At 38.5% G+C, this 26,778-nt stretch overlaps 2 protein-coding genes across 2 annotated transcripts in view; one reads left to right on the top strand and one right to left on the bottom strand.

The window, feature by feature from the left end:
* Positions 1-15,721, top strand: part of WDR75 (WD repeat domain 75) — a 35,971-nt gene extending 20,250 nt beyond the window's left edge. Inside the window, exons 9-21 of the mRNA XM_049887659.1 lie at positions 3,445-3,603; positions 4,481-4,540; positions 4,631-4,746; positions 5,844-6,019; positions 6,866-7,023; positions 7,493-7,673; positions 8,506-8,600; positions 9,448-9,543; positions 10,670-10,839; positions 11,591-11,650; positions 14,176-14,322; positions 14,695-14,786; positions 15,386-15,721. Coding sequence (XP_049743616.1) covers positions 3,445-3,603; positions 4,481-4,540; positions 4,631-4,746; positions 5,844-6,019; positions 6,866-7,023; positions 7,493-7,673; positions 8,506-8,600; positions 9,448-9,543; positions 10,670-10,839; positions 11,591-11,650; positions 14,176-14,322; positions 14,695-14,786; positions 15,386-15,590 — 1,715 coding nt within the window. The 3' untranslated portion in view covers positions 15,591-15,721. The remainder of the gene's footprint in view (positions 1-3,444; positions 3,604-4,480; positions 4,541-4,630; positions 4,747-5,843; positions 6,020-6,865; positions 7,024-7,492; positions 7,674-8,505; positions 8,601-9,447; positions 9,544-10,669; positions 10,840-11,590; positions 11,651-14,175; positions 14,323-14,694; positions 14,787-15,385) is intronic.
* Positions 1-26,778, bottom strand: part of LOC126077915 (translation initiation factor IF-2-like) — a 420,687-nt gene that overhangs the window by 103,398 nt on the left and 290,511 nt on the right. The window lies entirely within an intron of this gene.

Raw genomic sequence — 26,778 nt, forward strand, 5'->3', positions numbered from 1 at the left:
CCAAGGACATCATATATGAAGAAAGCAAGAGGCCATTAAAAAGACAGGAAAGAAAGAAAAGATGAAAATGGATTTCAGAAGAGACTCTGAAACTTGCCCTTGAACATCGAGTAGCTAAAGCCAAAGGAAGAAATGATGAAGTAAAAGAGCTGAATAGAAGATTTCAAAGGGCATCACAGGAAGACAAAGTAAAGTATCATAATGACGTATGCAAAGACCTGGAGGTAGAAAACCAAAAGGGAAGAAAATGCTCGACATTTCTCAAACTGAACTGAAGGAAAAATTCAAACCTCGAGTTGCAATATTGAAGGATTGTATGGGGAAAGTACTAAACTACGGAGGAAGCATTAAAAGAAGGTGGAAGGAATACACAGAGTCACTATACCAAAAACAGTTGATCGACATTCAGCCATTTCAGGAGATAGCATATGGTCAGGAACCGATGAGACTGAAGGAAGAGGTCCAGGCTGCATTGAAGGTGTTGGTGACAGACAAGGCTCCAGCAATTGACAGAAAACCAATTGAGATGTTTCTACAAAAGGATGCAGCGCTGGATGTGCTCACTTGTCTATGCCAAGAAATTTGGAAGACAGGTACCTGGCCAGCTGACTGGAAGAGACCCATATTTATGCCCGTTTCCAAGAAAGGTGATCCAGCCAAATGTGGAAATTATCCAACAGTATCGTTTATATCATATGTAAGTAAAATTTTGCTGAAGATCATTCAAAAGCAGCTGCAGTAGTATATCGACAGGGAACTGCCAGAAATTCAAGCTGGATTCAGAAGAGGACGTGGAACCAGGAGTATTGTTGCTGATGTCAGATGGATCCTGGCTGAGAGCAGAGAATACCAGAAGGATGTTTACCAGTGTTTTAGTCATGCAAAGGCATTCAAATCTGTGGATCATAACAAATTATGGATAACATCGCGAAGAATGGAAATTCCACAATACTTAGTTGTGCTCATGAGGAATCTGTACATAGATCAAGAGGCAGTTGTTCAGACAGAACAAGGGGATACTATGTGGTTTAAAGTCAGGAGAAGTGTGTATCAGGGTTGTATCCTGTCACCATATCTGTTCAGTCTGTATGCTGAGCAAAAATCCAAGAAGCTGGACTATATGAAGAAGAATGGGGCCTCAGTATTGGAGGAAGACTCATTAACAATGTGCAATATGCAGATGACACAACTTTTTATTGCTGAAAGTGAAGAGGACTTGAAGCACTTACTGATGAAGATTAAAGGCCACAGCCTTCAGTTTGGATTACATCTCAACATAAAGAAAACAAAAATCCTCACAACTGGACCAATAAGCAACATCATGATAAATGGGGAAAAGATTGAAGTTGTCAAGGATTTCATTTTACTTGGATCCACAATCAACACCCGTGGAAGCAACAGTCAAGAAATCAAAAGGTCCGTTGCGTTGGGCAAATTCGCTGCAAAAGACATCTTTAAAGTGTTAAAAAGCAAAGATGTCACCTTGAAGACTAAGGTGCAGCTGACCCAAGCCGCGGTGTTTTCAATTGCCTAATGCATGGGAAAACTGGACGATGAATAAGGAAGACCAGAGAAGAATTGATGCCTTTGAATTGTGATGTTGGCAAAGAATATTGAATAAACCATGGCCTGCTGAAAGAACGAACAAATCTGTCTTTGGAGAAGTAAAACCAGAATGCTCCTTAGAAGCAAGGATGGTGAAACTATGTCTCACATACCTTGGACATGTTATCAGAAGGAGTCAGTCCCTGGAGAAGAACATCGTGCTTGGAAAAGTAGAGGGCCAGCGAAAAGAAGAAAACCCTCAACAAGAAGGTTTGACACTGCAACAGTGGGCTCAAGCATAGCAACGATTGGGAGGATGGTTCAGGACCAGGCAGTGTTACGTACTGTTGTACATAGTGTCACCATAGGTCGGAGCCAACTCAACGGCACCTAAAAACAACTAACTAGATTTTTTTTTTTTAGTAATCTGTAGAGTGGTACTTTGAGATTATCTTAATATCCTGGTATCTAACAATCTTTGCCCCATTGTTGATTCTTATCTGAATGAATTACATCTTTGTTGCAAAACAATTATTTTCTGTTTCTGTAGTTCCTTCTATGTTTATTAGTTGCTGTTTTTCTGTGTTATATCATCTGTAGGATTTATGATAACCCAGAAACCAAAACTCAGTGCCGTCGAGTCAATTCCGACTCATAGCAACCTTATAGGACAGAGTAGTGTTTTTTTTAATCCTGATATTGATTATTTTTTTTTCCTCTCTTTTCTTGAGCTTGGCCAGACAGCCAGGAATTTTTTATTAGAGTTTTCAAAGAGCCATGTTTTTGGCTTTGTTGGCTAATGGTCTTTTATTTTCTATTTTATTTATTTCACCCTTAATTCTTTCCTTTACTTTTCTGGATTTAATTTCTTTTTATTCTAACTTAAAAGGGTTACTTATGTCATTGATTTTCAGCCTTTGTACTTTTCTGTTTTGCTTTTAAACCTTCATATTTCCTCCAAACAAAGCTTTAACTACCTCCCGTGAATTTTGACATGTGTTTTTTAGTGTGTTTTAATTCAAAATATTCTGTGATTCCATTGTAATTTCCTATTTTGGCTCAGGATGTTAAGAAGTATGTCACGTGAGTCCCAAACATTTGGAGCTTTCCTTATTATCTTTTTGTTATTGATCTCTAGCTTAGTTCTGCTGTGGTTGGAGAACATAGTATAATCTGAGTTCTTTGGAGTTTTTTGAGACTTGCTTTCAGTAGCCTGCGTATAGTCAGTATTGGTAAATTTCCATACGCACATGATAAGAATGTATTGTCTTGTTTTGGGTTCAGTGTCTATATGTAAAGCTAGATCTTCTAGATCTTTATCAGTCTTTTAATCTTGTTCTAACTGTTGCTTGGAAAGTTATGTTAAAATTTCCCACTATGATTATAAATTTTTCTATTTCTCCCTTTAGTTCTGTCCATATTTGTTTTATGTATCTTAAGTTTAAGTAATTTGATACATGTAAGTGTAAAGATTTTGTTTCTTTCTGGTGGATTGCCTGTTATCATATTATTATGAAAGTTTCTTTTATCACAAGTAATGTTCTTGCCTTAAAGTCTGTTTGCTCTTTTGCCACACCATCCTTTCTCTGATGTTGACGGTAGCTCTTTCTATGCTTTCCCTTTAACCCTTTCTGTGTACTTATATTTAAGCTGTCTCAGAAGCAGCATAAAGTGGGGTTTTGTTTATTTTCTGCCCCAGCATGGCAGTCTTTTTTTTTTTTTTTAATATTTAGCCCACTTGCATTATTTCTCTTGAGAATACATTAAAAGACCTGAAGACAGTTATTTGTGTGCTTTTCAAAATACTTTGTTTCTGTAACATGGTAGGAAAAATAAAAGTTAATTATATTTTTTTCCCCACAACACGGTCCTTTTTAACTCATATTGATGGATGAGAAGGCACCAGTCTGCTGAGCGGCGGTCGTGAATCTGTACTGGTAGAGTGGCGCAATGCAACAGAAAAGAATAAAGAGTTTCTTCCCCGTTTGGGAGCAACTATTGAGCATATCTCAGTCTCACCTGCAGGGGATTTGTTCTGTACCTCTCACTCTGATAATAGTAAGTCTACACTTTTTTTATCATGAGGATGTATTGTAAGTATAATGCCATTAGTTAGCATCTGTAGGGAATGGAAAATGAAAAGACCTAAAACAATTAAGAGTGGCATAGATTTAATGAGCATCTTTTTTCTTCCCTTTCTTCTTTCTTCTCTACCCTTTTCTATCCCCAAATGCTACCAGAACCCAACATTTTCAGGATTGTTTTTATGCAAATGTGGGGCTAAGTACATTTAGTTATTGTTACGTCACTTATATTTTTAAAATCTTAATCTGGGATGGCCTGGGAAAGTGGACATTTGTGCTTTCATAAATATAATGACATTTTCAAAGTATTGTCAAAGAATGTTATCTCATCTCTCAGTTCGGGGTCTTTGGTTTCTGACAGAAATGGAACCAATTTTGTGTTCCTGTGAAGCTCTTCGCTTGTGCCCTTACAAACCAAACCCATTGCCATCATGTTGATTCTGACTCAGCAACCCTATAGGACAGAGTAGAACTGCTGCCCCATAGGGTTTCCAAGGAGTGGCTGGTGGATTCAAACTGCTGACCTTTTGGTTAGCAGCCTGAGCTCTTAACCACTGCACTACCAGGGCTCCCTTTTTATGTAGTTCCTGAATTAACACTAAAATATATTCAGAGGCACAAATGATAAAGGTTTTAAAGACCCCATCAGAAATGTCCCCCCCCGCGACCATGACCACCACACCTAGTAAATCGAAAAATACATTCCTGATTTTTCAGGAACACTCAAGTTAATTGAGCTTACTGAGTGGTTTTTTTATTACAGTATATTTTAGCATGATGTAAATTCAAGTGACTTTTTCATCTTAAGGTTCTGACATGTTTATGCTCACATATTTATTTTTTACCCACAGAGATAGTAGTCATTCACCGAAACCTTGAGGCTTCGGCAGTAATTCAAGGCCTAGTGAAAGGTATTGCAGAACCCGTGGATTTAGAATCTTGTACGTTTTAAGAGTGAATCCTTCTTTTATTTCAGCTATTGTTTGTCACTTCTTTTGCAGACAGGAATATCTTTACCGGTTTGATGATTGATCCAAGAACTAGAGCCTTGGTTTTGAATGGAAAACCTGGCCACCTGCAGTTTTATTCTCTCCAGAGTGATAAGCAGTTATACAATGTAAGGTTTTGATCAATTAATTAGTCTTGAAACTAATAAAAGTTTTTTATAGCACCACTGGGGCCAAATAACTTACTTGGTAGCTTCTAAAATAAGATCTTTTGCGTGTGATTATTTGAACATCGTCATTACTGTCTGTGGTTACTTAGTTCTGTTATTTAGAGCATAGTTCTAATGAGGCCAGAGTTGCAGATTAAGTCTGCACATAAGCTCTTGTCTCCTGCTCGCTCTTGGACTTACGCTGTATTTCTGTTTTGCTTCAGACTGCACTATTAGTTGTCACATACACCTGGGCCTTTGAGTCACAAAGATAAGGAGATGGGAATGTGTGGGTTAATGACAAATCTCTGTGCTTTGTGGTGAAAAAGTGTCATTATCACAGAACGAAAATAGAATTTTCAGTGTAGATTAAAGAGGAACACTTCTTATAATCCTGATAAATACAGAATTCCCACTTCTCCCTTTCTGTCACGTAGCACCCTTACAGATTTCTGTCATAGCATCTATGACACTTTATCTCTTTCCCTCTGTCATTTTAAAATCCCTTAAAGCAGGAAGCTTTTCTTTTTGGTCTTTTACATGCTCCCATCTAGTACAGTGCCAAGAAATAATGGCACTTAATGCATGTTTAGTAAATAGTTGAGGAAATAAGAGAAACAACCATAAATAAAATGCTGGCCTACTTAGAACACTGCTTATCTTTTTCACTTGTTAAAAATTATAGGTTTTATTTCTGCCCACTCGTTTTAGTAATCTGGAATCTAGCCTTGATATTTTACATAAAGCTCTTTGTTCTTAGAAACAAATAAAGCACTACTACTATAAGCAAAAGTTTCTATTTTATTATACTTCATATATAAATGGGTAATAGTCATTGCTAATATTCAGGGTCATTGAAAAATACTCATCACTGAATGATACTATATAATATGCTCCCTTTTTTAATGCAATTTTAATGTCATAACTAACCATTTTTTCCTTTATCTGAAAGTACAGATTCTAGAAATTATCTTGGGTGTGGTTATTATTCCTTGAATGTTTTAATATTTATGTATTTACATTAACAAGCATTTTGTCTTTGTTTTTTTAACCACTAGTTAGATATTGTACAGCAAGAATATATCAATGATACCAATCTGATCCAAATTGAGCTGACAAAGGCTGCATTTGGCTGCCAAGGCCACTGGCTTGCAACGGTGGAACAATGGCAAGAAAAGGAAACTGAGCTTGAATTGCAAATGAAACTGTGGGCATATAATAAGAAAACACAAGGGTAATACTATCTATATAATTGTTCTTAATTTTAGAATGATGTATTTGACTTTCTATTTTATGGTTCCAGTGTCGGTTTTTAGGATGTTTAATAAGTCTCAGATTTAGAGAAATAGAGAAGTGTTACTCTTCTAGTAAATCCCTCAAGCTTTCTGCTCTGAAAAAGCATTGGTGTCCTCCCAGTCATTCTGTCATCTTACATGGAAGAGTGATGCCCTTAAGGACATAATACTGAGTTCCAGACAAATCCAGGGTCAGAATCCAAATGTCCTGATTCCCTTGCTCTTCCAGTAACATTTCTTTAGAAAAGCAGGAGTGGTAGGCAGAACTGTTATCTGTGTTTTGATTAAAGGTGACCCACTAGATTCTTGTACCATGACTGTAATAACCATTTATCAAGTCCTTGCTATGTGCCAAAAACTAGGCCTAGTGCTTTTGTACTCATTGTCTTATTAATTTTCACAAGAACACTGTAAGGTGAGCACTGTTATCTAACATTTTACAGGTGAGGAAACAGGCCCGAAGAGATAAGATAATTTTCCAAGGTCACCCTCCTGTAAGTGGTGGAGCAGGGATTTGAACCAGATCCCTCTGACTCCAAAGTGTGTTTTTTCTGCCCCAGTGCCCTTTAGAAACACAGTGCTAGCATAGATCATCTCTCATTCCTGGCAGTGCCTTCTTAAGCCGGAAATGAGCTTAGAGAGGTAGTGTAAGTCCCAAGAACTCTGTGTTCTGTGACCAGTGTAGATAGAGCACTCAGTCACATGTCATTCCAGGTGATAGTAGTAAATCTTATATGATATACTATCCTGATGGAAGAATAAATTTGTGTTTTCCTTCCTACTAGGTTTATTCTTAACACAAAGGTTAGCATGCCACATGAAGACCACATCACAGCTCTCTGTTTCTGTAATGCAGAAAAATCTGAAAACCCCACCTTGGTTACAGCTAGTAAAGACGGTCACTTCAAAGTGTGGATATTAACAGATGATTCTGATATATACAGTAAGTTATGTATAGTACGTCTAAATGTATACAGTTTTAAGAATTGATATGTTTATCTCCTCTAATCTTTTCTGGAAGGACATTTTCTGCATTGTTTAATTCTATAGGATATTGTCTCATTTTAATAGATTTAAGAGTTTAGATTTTTGCATGCCTTTTCCCCCCAAAATTTATACTTTCATTGGCACACCTGTGCTAATTATGCCAGTTTGTGAGGGCTTGGTAAAAGGGCTTTTGCCACTGATCCTTCTGCTATTCCACTAGAGGGAGGTCAAGGTCTCCAGAAACGGCATAAAATTCAACTCCGAAAATTTTGCTTCCTGGCAGATCTTACTAATTTAAAGATATTTGAGGAAGCAGATTTTTGTGGGTTTTTGTTTTGTTTCATAATCCTTATTGCTTATAACATACCTGTACTGTTATCTAGTATTTATACCATTTCTGAACTTTATTGTTTACATTTTCACAGAAAAAGCTGTTGGCTGGACCTGTGACTTTGTTGGTAGCTACCACAAATACCAAGCAACTAACTGTTGTTTTTCTGAAGATGGCTCTTTACTTGCAGTTAGTTTTGAGGAAATAGTCACAATATGGGATTCAGAGACATGGGAGCTTAAGTGTACATTTTGCCAACGAGCTGGAAAAATAAGGTAGGTAAATACTTTGGGGACTCTGCAGTACTTTTCTTTTTTTTTTTTCTTAAGCAAAAGTCTTTCTACATAAAGTGTAGTAATAATTTATTCTTTCTCCGAAGGTAGCTATAGGTTAGTGAGGAAAGTAGTTAACCAAAATGCTGGGAAGCTAAAATTTCTGGGTACACTGACCACGTGCTATGACTGACCCGTTTCAGAAATGAGGATTAACATTTGTTTCTTGACCTACAGATGTTTTTCTTTGTAATAAATACATTTATGGCTGTGAATGCTTTGCAACAAATGCTACCTGATAATAGAAGTTGCCTGTAAGCCTCGGTGGATCCAGATAATGCTTGTGTGATGTATCTTCCCATAAAAGCTATGTTATGCTCTGTAAAGGGCAAAGGAGGATACCAGCAGTATCTTGATCACTTAACGGGCATTTGAGATCAATTTCAGTTGACCTCAGGCAGATGGCTAATGAAATTATTTCTTATTCCCAAAATGACTGATTCTGAATTAATAAAGTTTTCTTCAGAATTCAAATTCCAGATTTTTCTCTTCTAGGTAAACAAGTTATAAAATAAGGTTTTTGTCAAGTGATCTTCATTTCACATACATTTTCTCCTTAAGTGGTAATTCGTATATTCCCTGATATATTAGAGAAAAGAATTGGCCATCAAGCCTATTTACCTAAACAAACGGAGCAGCTTACTCCTTAGTCCCTTTTTTCTACACAATAATTGTGAGCAAACACGTCTGTCTAAAAACCTGCGTGGCATCATAGCTTATAATCAGTGTAAGTAGGTGTGCTAGAACTGTTAACTTCTCTGTGGTTTTAATCTAGGCACCTTTGCTTTGGACGATTGACGTGCTCTAAGTATCTTCTTGGTGCTACTGAAAATGACATCCTGTGCTGTTGGAATCTGCTCAGTTGTACACGTAAGATTTTTTACTGTAGAGTGACTTGGCAAAACTTGTAGGAAGTTACCATTGAACTTCAGTATTTTGAGACTTCTGGAGAATATGTACTTTTTCACATAACATGGTATGCCACCAAAATGTGAAGTCTTAGGGCTTTACTTACATGTCAGTACATGACTTTCTGTTGCTCTACATGTTTGCCATCTTCTCACAGGTCACACAGCTGCATAGTGGGTGCAACTTTGATAAAAATAACAACTTGGGAAATGCTTCTGCGAATTTATTATGCATATTAACCTACAGTATCCCTGACAGCTTAAAATTTGAATGTAGCCTGCCACAGTCCTCCTAACAATGTGGACTTACTGCATTTTACTCATCCAAGTATAGTTGGAAGACAACGGTTGCATAGCAATGGATATTTATGAAAACCTTTTTTTTTTTTTAATGTTCCATACAGTGACTCTGGCTAACATTTTACCCACGTTTAGCAACAGTGTAACACCAGAGAATAGTGTCACTGAAATAATAAGCATTTTGTGGTGTGCAGAAGGAACACTGAAGTTCCACCTTAGTTTTCTTTTTCCTGCCACTCACTTTAGTACAGCCTTCCACAAATAATTTAAATGTGTCCCCATGTGTTAGTTGGAAGTGTAAAATCCCTTTTCTGGGAATAATAGTGGTGATTGTCCCAAGAAAGACTCAGAATAGACATTCCAAGTTGTCTAAGAGGTAAGTGATGCCTCAAGAACAGTATATCGCAAAAATGGAGTAAGGAAGTTTTCCACTTTAAAAGACAAGCTTAAAAAAGCTTTTGGTAAGTGTTTCCTTAAAGATGAATCTTTTTTTCTTACCCCCCGCCCAGTGGAGTGGAGTACAAAATTGAACGTTAGCGTTATGGGTCCTGATCCTAATTCAGAGAATATTGCTGCCATCTCTCAGTCTTCAGTGGGTTCAGACCGTAAGTACAGACCATAATTGAGAGTGAGAGGAGACCTGTTACCTGAATTTTTTTTTTTTAACATCCTTCATGTAATTTGAGTGAAACTTGTCTGTGAATCAGATGTTCATTTGAAGCTACTTTGCCTAAGGCACTGCCTTCCTTTCTTGATACCTTGCTTCAACACATTGTTATGTGTGTATTCATGCCTGTTTCTAGAAGAGCTCCAGTACATCCCTCACTTTTCCACAGACCAATTCCAAATTAGCCTTCATATCCAAGAGAGATTTCTCCTTTTTAAAGCATTCCAGCTCCCCCAAAAAACAATTTCTCCTCTACATTCTTAAAGCACTATCTTCATATCTCTGTTCTAATACTTAGCACAAAATGCTATAATAATGTTTTAGTGTCTTTCTTCTGCAGTAGGCCCCGTCTCTGGAGCAGGGATTCTTCTTTTTCTTTTTCTTCCTAGCTGTTATCGATTGAGTTGTGTCCCCCAAAAACACGTATCAACTTGGCTAGGCCATGATTCCCAGTAGTGTGTGCTTGTCCTCTGTTGTGTAATCTGATGGGATTATCCTGTGTATTGTAAATCCTAACCTCTGTGATGCTAATGAGGCAGGATTAGAGGCAGTTTTGTTAATGAGGCAGGATTCAGTCTACAGAATTAGATTGTATTTTGAGTCAATCTCTTGAAATATAAAAGAGAGATTTGAGCAGAGAGGAGAGGGACCTCATACCACCAAGAAAGAAACGCCAGGAGCAGAGCGTGTCCTTTGGATTTGAGGTCCCTGCACTGAGAACCTCCTAGACCAAGGGAAGATTGATGACAAGGACCTTCCCCCAGAGTCAACAGAGAAATTGTTCTCTTTAGAGCTGGCGCCCAAATTTGAACTTTTAACCACCTAGACTGTGAGAGAATAAATTTTTCTTTGTTAAAGCCATGCAGTTGGCAACTAAGACTAGCCCTCATACCTAACTTGCTTGGCACATAGTAGCCCCCAAGTAGATATGTGTTGGAGCTTACAATAATCGAGACCTGGGCCATTTACGCAGTTGGGTAAATCCCAGGATTAGCGCGGCCTATCTGAGATTAGAACTAACCCTTGCAGGCAAAATTTTAATATCTGTTTGTTTTTCCCTCTAGTGTTTGTATTTAAACCTAGTGAGCCACGGCCAGTATATATTCAAAAGAATATCTCCAGAGAGGAAGTGCACTGGGGAGTGTTCATTCCACGGGATGTCCCAGAATCATTCACCTCAGAAGCTTACCAGTGGCTGAACAGATCCCAGTTTTACTTCCTGACGAAATCACAGGTAGCCTAGCCCACTTAAGGCAATTACTTTCTATGTGTAATTTTTAGTTGCTTTAATATTAGAGTGTAATAATTGTCCCGTGATGGGTGGAATACTTTCATTAAAGGAATAGATCCCGAAAGAAACCATCGAATATGCTGTGCAGCAATATCACCAGTAGAAGTGTATTTATTAGCCAGTTGCCATAGAGCTGATTCCCACTCACTGTGACCACATGTGTGTCAGAGTGGAACTGTGCTCAGTAGGTTTTCAGTGGCTGATTTTTCAGAAGTAGATCACCAGGCCTTTCTTCTGGGGTGCCTCTGGGTAGACTTGAACCACTAATCTTTTGGTTAGCAGCCAAGCATCTTAACCATTTGCACCACACAGGGACTCCACTACCACATCTTTGAGGCTCTTTAAGTATTGCTTACATTAGCTGAGTGACAGCAAAAAAGCAGAAGACAACTAAAAATATTTAAAATTATATTCATTAGCATGGTTCAATTTTTTTTTTTTTAGTATTTGATTTGCCGTAAAGAAAATGGTGGCTTAGGTTTGATCTGCTGGTTGAATTTTATTTCACTATCAGTTCCTAAATTCTGTCTTTCAGAACACAGTCTTTTTATTCTCACAGCAGTTACTAAATATGCTTTAAATTTTCATTACTTATCTGTGGGCAGATATATATGTCTTCTAACTTGTAAACACCTTCTTTAGATCTGCACTCTACAATTTACCTTTTGCATCATCATTCGATCTCTCTTTTCAGAGTTTACTGACATTCAGTGCAAAGTCTCCAGAAGAGAAACTTACACCAACAAGCAAACAGGTATGTTGTGGCTTCGCCACTCGTGGTGCAGGCTGCATTGCCTCCCTGTAAAGGTGAGGTTATCTTCTAGAACTCAGCTATGAGAACAATGTTTCATCTGGCCCTAAAATGGTATTACAAGTCATGTGTTTATATAAACGAACTTGCCTATTAATTTGTGTTATCAGTAATATATGCCTGTGATTTATAGAGTCAAATTGTCCTACAGCCCTTTTTAGGGAAAACTGGTCCCCAGTACCAACTCCCAACACTCCACCAATTATCCATGAAGATAATCACTCTCAGTCCTTAGCTGGAGTTTTTATGTACCTCTGTATCACTAAGAAACATATTTATATTGCTGATTCTGGATTTTTCAGGCTTAGATATTATTTGTTAACTCTCATCTATTGCAGGTGAGGTTTTAGCTCTTTTTCACACCAGCACTACCACCAACACAACATACACACACCTTCTTGGTCCCAAGCTTATCTAATATAGATATATCTCACACTGATCAGGTCAGTACCTGTTATAACCATGTAAACACTGTTCATAGAAGAGCCATGTAGTAATACACAGATTGTAACCAGCATTTTGCTTTCTCTAGAGTTAATGATTATCTTGTTTTTTCATTTACTTAGTTTTCTTTGTACTTCTGACCTAATTTGACCCCAAACTCTATCCAAGTTGTGTAAATCTCCTCTCAGTATTTTCAGACATGTTAGGTATTTCAAGTCTTGAAAAGATATTTCCAAGAGCCCTCTGACCTCCTTCAGTTTAAACCAGTTGCTCTGTAAACCTGCTGACAGTAGTCACCCTAGGATGTCCTGCACTGTCATTCTGAGGATTCATTTTACTTCTGCTGTGTTAGATCCCATAGTTGTCCTCATTCTTCAGGTACTCCCTTGCTTTGGTGAAGCACATTCTGTTAGTGCATAGGAGGTAAATTTAAGACCTGCATGTTTGAAAATATTTTTATTTTACTCTCCCATTTGATGGTTGGGTATCAAGTTCTAGGATGAAAAATAATTTTCTCTTAGAATTTTGAAGGTATTTTCCAGTTAATTTATAGCTTCCAGTGTTGCTAGAAGCAAGGCTTCCAACCAGTTCATTCCAGTTCAAACTCCTGCTGAGAATCTGCATTTTAACAAGATCTCTAGGTGATTCTTACATGTAATAAATTTTGAGAACCACTGCTTTCCTAGTGGTTCTCAGAACTGGTCCCGAACCAGCAGCATTAACGTCCCCTAGGAACTTGTTACAAGTGCAGATTCTCAGCAGGGTTCGAATCAGACCAGCCTGGTTCTAAGCCCTGGCTTGAAGTCTATTCTTGACCTTTTTTCTGTAATCTGGCTTGTTTTTTTTTTTCCAAAAACTCACTGAATTCATTTACCAGTTACTTTTTGATCATCTACCGTATGCCAGGGACTGTTGTAGATACATGGGTACATACATCGGTGAATGAAATAGTCCAGTCTCGAAACTTACGTTTACAATCTCACCAGAAGATGCAGACAATAAACATCAAGCATTAAATAAGTAAAATTTGTAGTATTTTAGAAGGTGATAAGAATTATGGGGTGTGGGAAGCGAAGGAAAAAAGGATACGGGGTACAGCTTATAATTTTTAGTTGGTTAGTCAAGGTGGGCCTACTGAAAAGACTAGAACTTTTCCTCTAAGTGAAATGTGGAGCTCCTCGGAGGGTTTTGAGCAGAGACCTAAGGAAAAATTTTCTTGGTTCTGGTGTTCTGACATTTCATAGTGGTTTTCCTTGTGAATATTTTCATCCATTATACTGGGCTTTCATTGGGCTCCTTCTGTCTGGGAACTCATGCCCTAGAAAATTTTCTAGAAATATTTCTTAAATTACTTCCTTAACTAAGTTTTCTCTGTTCTTTTTTCTGAAATTCCTATTATTTAGTGTTGAGCCTCCTGAAATAATGCTCTAATTTTTTTTTCTATTTTTTCTCTGTTTTGTGGAAGATTTTCTCATCTTTATCATCCAATATATATGTATTTTTTCCCTTGCATAGTCTATTTCTATCACTTTAGTGTTTGTCTTCAGTCTGTTTTGATCTTTGTCTTCTATTATAGAGATGTTCGTCAGAGTTGGATGATTTTGGGCTGGCTGCTTTTATTTAAAAGTGGGCCACAAAGGCAGTATGGAAGTTTTTGCCTAGGTGGAACATGTCTCCTCTGACTGCTACTATGTAGCTGAGCTGTCCTATGGAGAAAATCTCTAGTGTAATTATTTCTAGGCCATTCCCCCATTCTCTTTACCGTTGTGGGTTTATACCTGCTTCAAAAGCTTTTACTGTCATTTTGGTAGGATTTGGAAAGAAAGTCATGGTAAATGAATATTTTGCATTTTTCTTTTAAGTGTTCACTGTTTTACTTTTTCCATAGTGAATGAGAGGATCATAGTAATTTCTGAAGTTCCTTCCATCCCTGATGTTTTATGGCTCCGTAGTACATATTCTTGAATTTAAAGCAGTTCTGCCTTTGTACTGAAATAATTTCCCTTTGTCTTAAATTCTTACAGCTACTAGCAGAAGAAAGTCTTCCGACAACCCCATTTTATTTCATACTGGGAAAGCACAGGCAACAGCAGGATGAAAAATTAAATGATGCTTTGGGGAATGAGTTGGTACAACTACCCTTAACAGAAAACATACCTGCAATTAGTGAGGTAAGTAATTTTAAGGCAAACAATGTGAAACAATAAATGTATCAAAGCACCTTTAAGTTAGAACTTTTATTCAGTCAGTCTGAATCAAATAACTTTTAAATACCTGTTTGTATATTGTGCAGCTTTAATGCCCAAAGCAAAGCAGCATAAAAGTTAGGACTTAGGGTTATTTTGGCCTAGAACCAGGGTGAGGGGAAAGGTCATTTTTTCAGCTTTAGGAAGATGAATTTCATTTTTCTGTGGGGAAAGCCTGTTTTGTTCATCTCTTGGCATTTAGAATAATAGGTACTTAGTAAGGACATTTGAAGAAACAGAATGTGCCAAGGGATAACCTTTTTAAATAAAACCCTGTTTTTCTTTTTTTTATTCTAGCTTCTTCACACTCCAGCCCATGTACTGCCATCCGCTTCTTTACTATGCTCCATGTTTATAAACTCATTGCTGCTGTCTAAGGAGAGTAAGAGGTAAGACATCTTAAAATATGTTTAGATGTTCTGTGTTCAGGAAAACGGGATGATTTGTGTGTGTTTTCCTATTCTTTCTTAGAATGTTTTTCCATTGTATTTCCTTATATTCTAGTTTTAAAGTCATTAAAGGATATAAAATTATTAAATCAGGTAAAGTACATTGAAAATAAGCGTCAAACTTTTGTGTGTGTGTGTCTTTTAAGGATTTAGTTATATAATTCAAGCTTTTTATAAATTCATCTGTTCTTTTATGATAACCCATAATCTGTAAAAAGCAATTAGCAACAAGATGTTTCACATACTTGGTCCAGATGATTGTATTTCCACAAAAGAAAAAAGAAAACCAAACCCAGTGCCGTCAAGTCGATTCTGACTCATAGCGACCCTATAGGACAGAGTAGAACCGCCCCACAGAGTTGCCAAGGAGCATCTGGCGGATTCGAACTGCTGGCCCTTTGGTTCACGGCTGTAGCGCTTAACCACTATGCCACCAGGGTTTCTGTATTTCCACATAGGTGTCTCAAATTAGAAAGTTACTGTTTTAAAAAATATTTTTAAATCCTAAATACTTATGTTTTATTCTGTCATTGTTACAGTGCTGAAGAAATTCCTGATGATGTAGATATGGAAGAAGAAAAAGAAAGTGAGGATTCAGATGAAGAAAATGATTTTACCGAAAAGGTCCAGGATACAGACAGCATAGATTTGGGAGAAGATATTACGCATCAGTTGTCAAAATCTGAAGAAAAAGAACTGAGGAAATTAAGGAAAGTAGACTACAGCTGGATAACTGCTCTTTAAGCATTGTTGTTGAAGGGTGGGGGTCTTGTAGTTTGTTTTTGTTGTATGTTGATATTCCAAAAACATTTATTTTAATGTTATTTCTGTTCTTATAATAAAATATTAAATATTATTAGCAGGCTTACTTTTTAAAGAACTGATAATTTGAAGCTGTATTTGTATCGTGCTTTATGGTCTGTTGGGTACATTCACATAGACATCATCTCATTTTTATTTTGGATCACACATCAGCCTTATAAAATAGGTATTTTTTCCACAGGTAATACAGCAAAACTGCTCTACCCTTATCTGCAGTTCTGAGATATAAAAAGTTTTGAAAATCAAGATTTTTGTTGGTGTCATTTTAAGTTTGACACCAAAACTTATTTGGTGGCCAAGTATGACCTGAACTGATATGAGGTTGTTTCCAAATCGACTACATCTATGGAAAGAGACAATGGAAAAACTCAATATCATCAGTCAGAACAAGGCCAGGGGCTGACTGGATCAGACCATCAATTACTCATATGCAAGTTCAAGCTGAAACTGAAGAAAATTAGAACAAGTCCACGAGAGCCAAAGTTTGACCTTCAGTATATCCCACCTGAATTTAGAGACCATCTCAAAAACAGATTTGACACGTTGAACACTAATGATCGAAGACCAGACAAATAGTGGAATGACACCAAAGACATCATACATGAAGAAAGCAAGAGGTCATTAGAAACACAGGAGAGAAAGAAGATACTCTGAAACTTGCTCTTGAACATTGATTGGCTAAAGGAAAAAATGATGAAGTAAAAGAGCTGAACAGAAGATTTCAAAGGGTGGCTCAAGAAGACAAAGTATGATGTTGTGTTCAAAGACCTGGAGATAGAAAACCAAAAGAAAAGAACACACTCAGCATTTCTCAAGCTGAAAGAATTCAAGAAAAACTTCAAGACTCAAGTTGCAATACTGAAGGATTCTATGGGGAAAATATTAAATGATGCAGGAAGCATCAAAAGAAGCTGATGGAAGGAATGCACAGAGTCACTATACCAACCAACCGTGTATGTTCATCCATTTCAGGAATGGTCAGAAACCGGTGGTGCTGAAGGAAGAAGTCCAAGCTGCACTGAAGGCATTGGCAAAAACGAAGACTCCGGGAATTGACAGAATACTAAGTGAGATGTTTCAACAAATGGATGCAGTGCTGGAAGTGCTCATTTGCTTATGCCAAAAAATTTGGAAGACAGCTACCTGGCCAACCCACCGCAAGAGATCCATATTTATGTCTATTCCCAAGAAAGGTGATCTAACCAAATGCAGAAATTACCAAACAATATCGTTCATATCACACGCAAGCAAAATTTTGCTGAATCTCATTCAAAAGTGGCTGCAGCAGTATATCAACAGGGAACTATTAGGAAATCCAAGTCAGATTCAGAAGAGGACGTGGAACCAAGGGTATTATTGCTGATGTCAGATCGATCCTGGCTGAAAGAGAATACCAGAAAGATGTTTACCTGTGTTTTATTGACTATGCTAAGGCATTCGACTCTGTGGATCATAACAGATTATGGATAACATTGCAGAATATGGGAATTCAGAACACTTAATTATCTTCATGAGGAATCTGTACATGGATCAAAAAGCAGTCATTAGAACAGAACAAGGGGATACTGCATGGTTTAAAGTCATGTGTGTGTCAGTGTTGTATCCTTTCACCATACTTTATATGTTGAGCAAAAAGTCTGAGAAGCTGGATTATGTGAAGAAGAACGGGGCATCAGGATTGGAGGGAGACTCATTAAAAACCTGCATTATGCAGATGACACAACCTTGCTTGCTGAAAGTAAAGAGAACTAGAAGCACTTACTGATGAAGATCAAAGACTATAGGCTTCAGTACGGACTACACCTCAACATAAAACAAAAATCCTCACAACTGGACTAATAAGCAACATCATGATAAATGGAGAAAAGATTGAGGTTGTCAAGGATTTCATTTTACTTGGATCCACAATCAACACCCATGGAAGCAGTAGTCAAGAATTCAAAAGACACATTGCATTGGGTAAATCCGCTGCAAGAGATCTCTTGGAAGTGTTAAAAAGCAAAGATGTCACCTTGAAGACTAAGGTGTGCCTGACCCAAGCCATGGTGTTTTCAGTCACCTCATACGCATGCGAAAGCTGGGCAATGAATAAGGAAGACCGAAGAAAGAACGGATGACTTTGAGTTGTGGTGTTGGTGGAGAATATTGAATATACCATGGACTGCCAAAAGAAAATGAACAAATCTGTCTTGGAAGAAGTACAACCAGAATGCTTCTTAGAAACAAGGATGGCGAGACTACATCTCACATTCTTTCTTTGGCCATGTTATCAGTAGGGATCAGTCCCTGGAGGAGGACGTCATGCTTGGTAAAGTAGAAGGTCAGTGAAAAAGAAGGAGACCCTCAAAGAGATGGATTGGCACAATGGCTGCAACAACGGGCTCAAGCATAATAGCACAGTTGTGAGGATGGTGTAGGACCGTGCAGTGTTTCGTTCTGTTGTGCATAGGGTCGCAATGAGTCAGAAATGACTCGAAGGTACCTAACAACAACAAGACTTGTAAATGGCACTGATTTTTCTGTGAGGCTGCTTTATCTGAACTATTCTAGAAATTGTACTTTCTTCTGTTAGTTGTGTTTCTCAATAGTCATGAAAGAGGCAGAATTATCCTACGACACCAGAGACTCAAGATCCTATGTCACCACATACAATCCTAACTGAAGTGGTAAAAGACAAGACCCAGGAAGGATTTAAGATCACGGGTAGATTATTTATCTTTGATGAATACCTCTGAGATTAAAGAGAAATAGAAGTGGAAGCAACTGGCTTTAGGTCATAGTATCCTATGGGAGTGGAACAGAATCAACCAGAGAGATGCAATCAGTGGTTAAATTGCTCAAACTGCTTTTGTTTCTCCTTCGTATAAATTGAAGACAAAATGACCTCTTCTAGCTCTGATACTCTGACCACAAAACTAAGATGCTGGAGTGATTTGGTTTAGCTCCCACTCCCACTCAATACTGCAAAACACCACGACACCGATCTTGCAAATACTAAATCTGTGATTGATGTATATAAATATGGAAACCCTGGTGGCGTAGTGGTTAAGTGCTACGGCTGCTAACCGAAGGGCCGGCAGTTCGAGTCCATCAGGCGCTCCTTGGACACTCTATGGGGCAGTTCTACTCTGTCCTATAGGGTCGCTATGAGTCGAAATCGACTCGATTGCACTGGGTTTGGTTTTTGGTTTTTTTTTTTTTTTAGTATATAAATATGTAAAGATACAGTCAACTTAATTTCTCACCTTCAGGCATGACATATGTCTGACTTGGAAATTCTTTGGGAGATCAGAGCACTTAGTTCACAAAATGAAATAATCAGACATGAAAGCGCACTAGTTCCTCCCATTGTTTTGTTGAGTTTTGATAATCTTCATTACTCAGTGGTTGCCTAGTTTAGCGGAAGGATAACTATAAGGGCTCTGAAAACAAGCACTTAGAGTGCAAATATTGATATACTCTAGCTCACATAGGGAGATAAATTTAAACTTCTTGTTTCCTCAGAAATACCTATCTGCAGTTGTGAGATTCGAGTCCATTAGCCCAGCTTTATTTGGTGAGCGGTATCACATGCTAGGAAGAGCATAGATCAAGGAGTCAGGAGACTAGGGTCCTAGTTTCAGCTGTGTTTATGCTTGAATTCATTTGAGGCCTTCATTTTTTACCTCAAAATAAGGCTGGGTTTCATTAGATGATCCTCTGAGGTACTTTCTTGGCTCTCAGAATGTGATACTCCAAAGTGCCAGAACTCTCCAAAGATGTGTGACCTTCCTGCTTAATTGTAGCCATCTTTAGCCCTAGATAAGAGGAAACAAACAGCTTAAAAGACTACATTTCTGAATAAGAGAGAAGATCCTATACTTTCTTAGGCTCAAGATGTCTTTGGCCTGAATCTCTGCAGACTTTACCACAGAGGTCAGGATTGAAGCCAGAACTTATCAGCTGGATCTGTAGAAATGATGGGCAACAGTAAAAACCGGGGTGGGAGTAGGCAGGTTGTATGACACACAAGAGGCACATACTTATTGAATGAAGGAGGTCATAGAGCGAAGATAGGAGAAGGTAGGATTATAGCTTTTACTTACACTCAACAGTCAAGCTAAATAAAGGGCCAAAGCATACCTGTATAGTCAAATCTTTTTCCTGGGCTCCAAGTACTCCCATAAACACTGAGGAGTTATATTCTGCAATATGAGCACCTCAGTCCATGAATTTTAGTCAGTGAAGGGAGCAAAAGAAAGCAGAAGACAGGATTTCCAGTCTTAAATTACAGTATTTCACTGGATATTTAAGGCTATTTTCCACTTCCCACATGCCCTAGGACTAGTAGAGACGATTGGCTTCTTTGTTCCACACTGACTCATAAACAATTGCTGCTTCATCCTTATATATGAAGACATCCTTTGTGTCTCTCTAATTCTCACCCCAACCTTCATGGTTTTGATCCCATCCTCTCTTGTCTGCTTCGGACTTTGCTCCAGCAATCATCATTCCTAACTTTTCCATCTTTAAATATTCACTTTCACCTTAGCATGGAAACATGTTGACACTCAAGTTATCTCTCACCTTTAAGAAAAAAAATTCACAGCTTGCACTTCATGTTGTAAATAAGTCTCATCATTGATATTATTTTTCTTTCACCCTGATTGCATTTCTTGATAGTTTGGGTTTTTGTTAAATCACATGTATTTCTGTAAACTATCTTAAATTCTTTGAGAAACAGGTCTGAGCATCAAAAAAAAAAAAAACCCCTCTGCCATCGAGTTGATTCTGACTCATAGTGACCCTATAGGACAGAGTAGAACTGCCCTGTAGAGTTTCCAAGGAGCGCCTGGCAGATTCTAACTGCTGACCTCTTGTTTAGCAGCCGTAGCACTTAACCACTACACCACCAGGGTTTCCAGGTCTGAGCATAAGGATATGCAAATATCTGTTCATAGGTATCTTAATTTGTCGTTCTGTATCCGGCAAAGTTGCAAATGAAAGTCTGAAAACTGAGTGAACAAATGAATGCCTTAATTTGTTAGCTAACATTGCACTTAAAACAACAAATTTAAGTGAGATTTTTGTTCTAGGCTTGAGTCGACTAAAATTGTTCTGTATTTACCTGATGTCTCTGGTATCCTGATCTCTTTGTTACCCAAATCTGGAACAACCAGCTTTCTCTGGCAGTAGCAGCTCAAGAGGAGGAAGGCGGTGTGTGTGTAGTTGCAAACCAGTAAACAAGCAAAAGGATTGTGATATAAACTGTATTATAATCAGTTTCACTTGGATGAAGAATTACAAGATTCAAGTCTATCTTAAGGTTAATACTTCGCCTTTAGTTTGCCAAAAAAATTGTATGTGTTTCCAAACCAGTTCTTTTATACTGCAAAGTATAAGCTCTAGGTTATATGAAAAAAAAAAAGAAAATGTGATATCAGTATAAATCAGCCTTCTGATTCCTGAACTGTATCATAGAGATGCAGGATTTTGACATTAATCCAGCTTCTGTCCTGGAGGTCTAGATTAGCTTTCAGCACGTCCTCAGTTCACTGAGTTACTATTTAATTTGTTCTTTACAAATACACTCAACATAGAAAGCAGAACCACAAGACGCTTATAGGAATGTGATGTAGTATGACTTACTACAGAGTCCTGGAGACACAGTGGTGGAGCCCTGGTGGCTCGGTGGTTAAGAGCTCAGCTGCTAACCAAAAGGTCGGAATCTACCAGCTGATCCTGGGATACCCTATGGAGCAGCTCTACTCTGTCCTACAGGGTTGCTATGAGTCAGAATTGAATTGATGGCAATGGGTTTGGTTTTTTTTTTTTTTTCGGATAAAGCTTATTGGCTACAATACTACCTATGTAGTACTCGTGCAAAAAAAAATTTTTTAAAGTTTTAACTTGAATCTAACGAGGAAACGACAAATCCAAATTGAGGAACATTATGCAAAACAATGTACTGGACTAAAAAATGGCAATCTTAGAAAGAAAAAACCTTTGCAAAACGAAACTTACAGATTTAAGGAGATGAAAAGAGACATAACTAAAAGCAATGTATGATCTTTGGTTGGTTCCTGGACTGGAGAAAGAAAATTATAATTATAAAGGATATTTTTGACACCTGGAGACATTTGAGTATGTTCAAATTTTAGATAGGAGATTGTATCAGTGTTAAATTTCCTCATGGTGATATTGGTGTTAAGTACCAGAGAGTCAATTCTGACTTACAGCGACCATGTACATACAACAGGATATGGCGCTGCACCATTCTCACAGTAGTTGATGTGTTCGAACCTGTTGATATGTTGTAGCCACTGTGTCGATCCATCTCATTGAGGGTCTTCCTTTTCTTTGCTGACCCTCTACTTTACCAAGCATGATGTCCTTCTCCAGGGAATGGTCCCTACTGATAACATGTCCAAAGTGTGTGAGATGAAGTCTTACCATCCTTGCTTCTAAGAAGCATTCTGGCTGTACTTCTTCCAAGACAGATTTGTTCATTCTCTGGCAGTCCATGGTGTATTAAGTATTCCTCACTCACACCATAATTCAAAGGCATCAACTCTTCTTTGGTCGTCCTTACTCATTGTGCAGCTTTCACATGCATATGAAGCGATTGAAAATACCATGGCGTGGGTCAGGCAAACCTTAGTTCTCAGAGTAACATCTTTGCTTTTTAACACTTTAAAGAGGTCTTTTGCAGCAGGTTTGCCCAAGGCAATACGGCATTTGATTTTTTGACTGCTGTTTCCATGGGTGTTGATTGTGGATCCAAGTAAAATGATATCCTTGACAACTTCAGTATTTTCTCTGTATATCATGATATTGCTTATTTGTCCCATTATGAGGATTTTTGTTTTCTTTATGTTGAGGTGTAATCCATACTGAAGCCTATAGTCTTTGATCTTCATCAGTAACTGCTTCTAGTCCTCTTTCAGCAAGCAAGATTGTGTCATCTGCATAATGCAGGTTATTAATGAGCCTTCCTCCAATCTTGATGCCACGTTCTTCTTCACATAGCCCAGCTTCTTGGATTATTTGCTCAGCATACACATTGAATAAGTATGGTGAAAGGATACAACCCTGGTGCACACCTTTCCTGACTTTAAACCATGTAACATCCCCTTGTTCTGTTCCAGCAATCGCCTCTTGCTCTATGTACAGGTTCCGCATGAAAACAATTAAGTGTTCTGGAATTCTCATTCTTCAAAATGTTATCCATAATTTGTTATGATTCACACAATCAAATGCCTTTGCATAGTCGATAAAACACAGGTAAGTATCTTTCTTGTATTCCTTGTTTTCAGCCAAGATCCATCAGACATCAGCAATGATATCCCTCATTCCACATTCTCTTCAGAATCCAGCTTAAATTTCTGGCAGTTTCCTGTCAATGTACTGCTGTAATCGTTTTTGAATTATGTTCAGCAAAATTTTACTTGTGTGTGATATTAATGATATTGTTCAATAATTTCTGCATTCTGCTGGGTCACCTTTCTTTGGAAAGAACACAAATATGGATCTCTTCCAGTCAGTTGGCCAGGAAAAATTTGTTGACATAGATGAGTGAGCTCGTCCAGTGTTGCATTCATTTGTTGAAACATCTAAATTGATATTCCATCAATTCCTGGAACCTTGTTTTTTACCAGTGCCTTCAGTGCAGCTTGGACTTTTACTTCAGTACCATCAGTTCTTGACCATATACTATCTCCTGAAATGTCAGGACATCAACCAGTTCTCTTTGGTACAGTGACTGTGTATCCTTTCCATCTTCTTTTGGTGCTTGCTTCCTGTGTCATTCAATATTTTGCCCATAAACCTAGAAAAACCCAGTGCCGTTGAGTCGATTCCAACTCATAGCGACCCTATAGGACAGAGTAGAACTGCCCCACAGAGTTCCCAAGGAGCGCCTGGCAGATTTGAACTGCTGACCCTTTGGTTAGCAGCCATAGCACTTTACCACTGCGCCACCAGGATTTCCATTTTGCCCATAGAATCCTTTAATATTGTAGCTCAAGGCTTGAACTTTTTCTTTAGTTCTTTCAGCTTGAGAAATGCAGATCGTGTTCTTCCCTTTTGGTTTTCTAACTCCAGGTCTTTGCACATTTTATTATACTTTGTCTTCTTGAGCCACCCTTTGAAATCATCTGTTCACCTGTTTTACTTCTTCATTTCTTCCTTTTGCTTTAGCTACTGTATGTTCAAGAGCAAGTTTCAGAGTCTCTTCTGACATCCATTTTGGTCTTGTCTTTCTTTCTTTTTAATGAGCTTTTGCTTTCTTCATGTGTGATGTTCATGATGTCATCCCACAACTCATCTGATATTTGGTCATTAGTGTTCAATTCGTCAAATCTGTTCTTGAGACGGTCTCTAAATCCAGATGGGATATACTCAAGGTTGTACTTTGGCTCTTGTGGGTCTGAGGGTGATAAGTGTATTGTAATTATGTTTTTAAAAAATGCCATTGTTATTGGGAAATGATGACATTTAGGGGTCAAGTGTCATGTTCAAATGTAATTTGGTTCAGGGAAAAAAAAAGACGTGATATATAGGGATCTATAGATAGATGAATATATCAAAATGTTAGCCAATAGATAAAGGGTATATGGATACCAAATGTACCCATCTTGCCAATTTTCTATAGTTTCCTAATTAAAAAGGTGAGTAGGAAAAAAGTACATAATTCCTCAGCCTCAACTTCTGCTGTCTACTGCTGCAGGACAAACTCTTTGCAAGCTGTCTAGCTGTCTTTTGCATGTTACCAGAACTACTCATACTCCTTACCTGATAAGTCCCCTGATAATTTAATTCTTTTCTCCTAGAGCTATACTACCAACAACATTGCCAGTTACCATTTCTGCAATTTATCTAGCTTCAGCTTTAATAACAGTAGTTTTTGCTTATTCCTCTCCCATTTGCATTTATCTAGCTCTCCCATTCTATTGCATATGACCAGTTGGCATCCTCCAAGTTTAGTTCTTTTCCAGTATTCCTGCATTCAGAGCTGTAGTCCCTCCCGTGCACATGGTTCTTATTATGTGACAGAGTCTGTTCTACATTTCTGTTCCCCTCTTTGGAAGATCTCTGGAAATCCTGCTAACTGAATATGTCTAACTCCATCCAGGCCTACCCCTCAAGTTTATTCAACCTGTGTAATACTCTCATTCCCCAAGTTCATCGCTTTGACAAAAAATATCCTATTGACTATATAAGACAACCCAGTGAAAACAGTGAACACTACAAGATTACCAGTATGTTTGTGTCCCTTAAATAAAGGGGCAGTGAGAACTCTGGTTGGCTGTTGAAAACTGAAGAACCCAGAGAGCACACCTTTATTGGTATGCCCAATAACTGGGAATATCTTAAACCAAAGACAAGAAATTGCTATGTTGTATTTTGCCTCTGCCTTCTTCCTGACACTTCCAACTTCCTCTCTTAGTGGGGAATTAAGCCACTCTGGATATCTCTGCATCTTTTTGGAAGATCTCTATAGCAGGAGCAATCTTCATACCTGTGTCACTGTGGGTCCACATTTCCTATTCAGGGCGTTATGGAATCTACCCCCAGGGAGCTCTTGGAGGGCAAATACCATGTAGCTAAATCCTCAACTGAAAGTGATTCTGCTGAGTCTCTGGAAATTCACATAAACTTCCATGGGCCTCCATTTCCTCATCAGTAAAGTGAGAGGAGTCATCTGAGTCATCTCTGAGGTGCCTTCAGCTCTGTTAGTCCTTGATTGCAAGTGTACTACATAACACCTTTTGCAATTAAAATCATAATTAATGCTTTGATAGCAATAATTCCTCATAGAATATGGTAATAGAGAAGTCTATGGTGTGCAGAATTCTTTACACAATTAAAAAGAGGAGGCATAGTTCAACAAATACCTTCTCCAAGGACTTGTGTGAAAACATTCATAGAGGAAGACCCTGAAGGCATGGGAGGGGAGCAGGGAAAAGGGGGAGAGTCAGACATGAAACAACTCGTCTCAGATAACTGCAACTTCCTTAAGGGCCCCAGAAGTATGATAATAATATAACAATAATAATACCCAACTTTTCTTTAGGGCTCATCAAAAAGTTAACATGTTAAAATGCAATTCTGATTATTTCTGTTTTGCAGGGTAGGAAATTACTCCTGCAGAGGCCCAGGAAGGCTAAGTGAATTGCCCAAGGCCACAGCGTTAGTAAGTGAGGGAGCAGAGACCTGAACTACATTTGTCTCTAGGACCAGTTCCCTTACTCACTGTGAACCCCAAGGTCAGCAAGCAGTTTCTGGAACCTCTCTCCTCCAATGAAGCTGAGATTCACAAGCCTGCCCCTATAGTGGCCAGGGTCTCTGTTCCTCCCCTGTGGTGGTGGTCATGTGACAACCCCCCCGTCCCCCCCACTCTGCCCCTATCCGCACTCTCAGGAGTACCTTTGATCTTCAAAGCTTCTCTCAACCTTGCCATACACCTCTTCTGCTGGTCTGCAAATCCTGGGTGTAGTCCGTATGTTTACACTGCTCGGCTGGTTGCATGCCTGTCCCCTGGTCACACGGAAGGTGACTGCCTTCACCCGCAACAGCATCATAAGGGCCTGGCTGATGTGAGAGGGGCTGTGGATGCCCATGTGGTGCAGAGCATTGGGCCAGATGCAGTACAAGGTGGGTGTTTCACTGCTGGCACTGCACCACCATTTTTCATCATCTCCCTCCTTGTGGGCCCTACTGAGCCTGCTGGTCTACCTTGCTGGGGCCAGGTATAAGATGGGGTCTGGGGGTATACTGTGCTGCATGTGCCCCTCTGGAGGTCCCTGGAATGGCCCTTTACTTGCATCTGCTGGGCCTAAAACCTCTCTGGGGACCTCTGAGTATTGTACCAAGAATTACATCTGAGGCAGATGGAGGAGTGGGGACTCCTTTGACAACATAGCCTTCCCTCTTGAACTAGAGCCATCCAAGAGGTGGTGCAACTTGACAGCTTTGAGTTGGTTTTACCTTTTATTTTTGGTTGTTTTATTTATTGTTTTAATCCATTTAATGACTGAAACAAATAAATGACTCCACTCCCACCCTGGGCTTTACTACTGGCATTTCTCATCTTTAGATGATGAGCCAAAGGGATGATGCTTTGAAGCTT

The sequence above is a fragment of the Elephas maximus genome, chromosome 6 (assembly GCF_024166365.1).
Source record: "Elephas maximus indicus isolate mEleMax1 chromosome 6, mEleMax1 primary haplotype, whole genome shotgun sequence".
Classification (NCBI taxonomy): Eukaryota; Metazoa; Chordata; class Mammalia; order Proboscidea; family Elephantidae; genus Elephas; species Elephas maximus.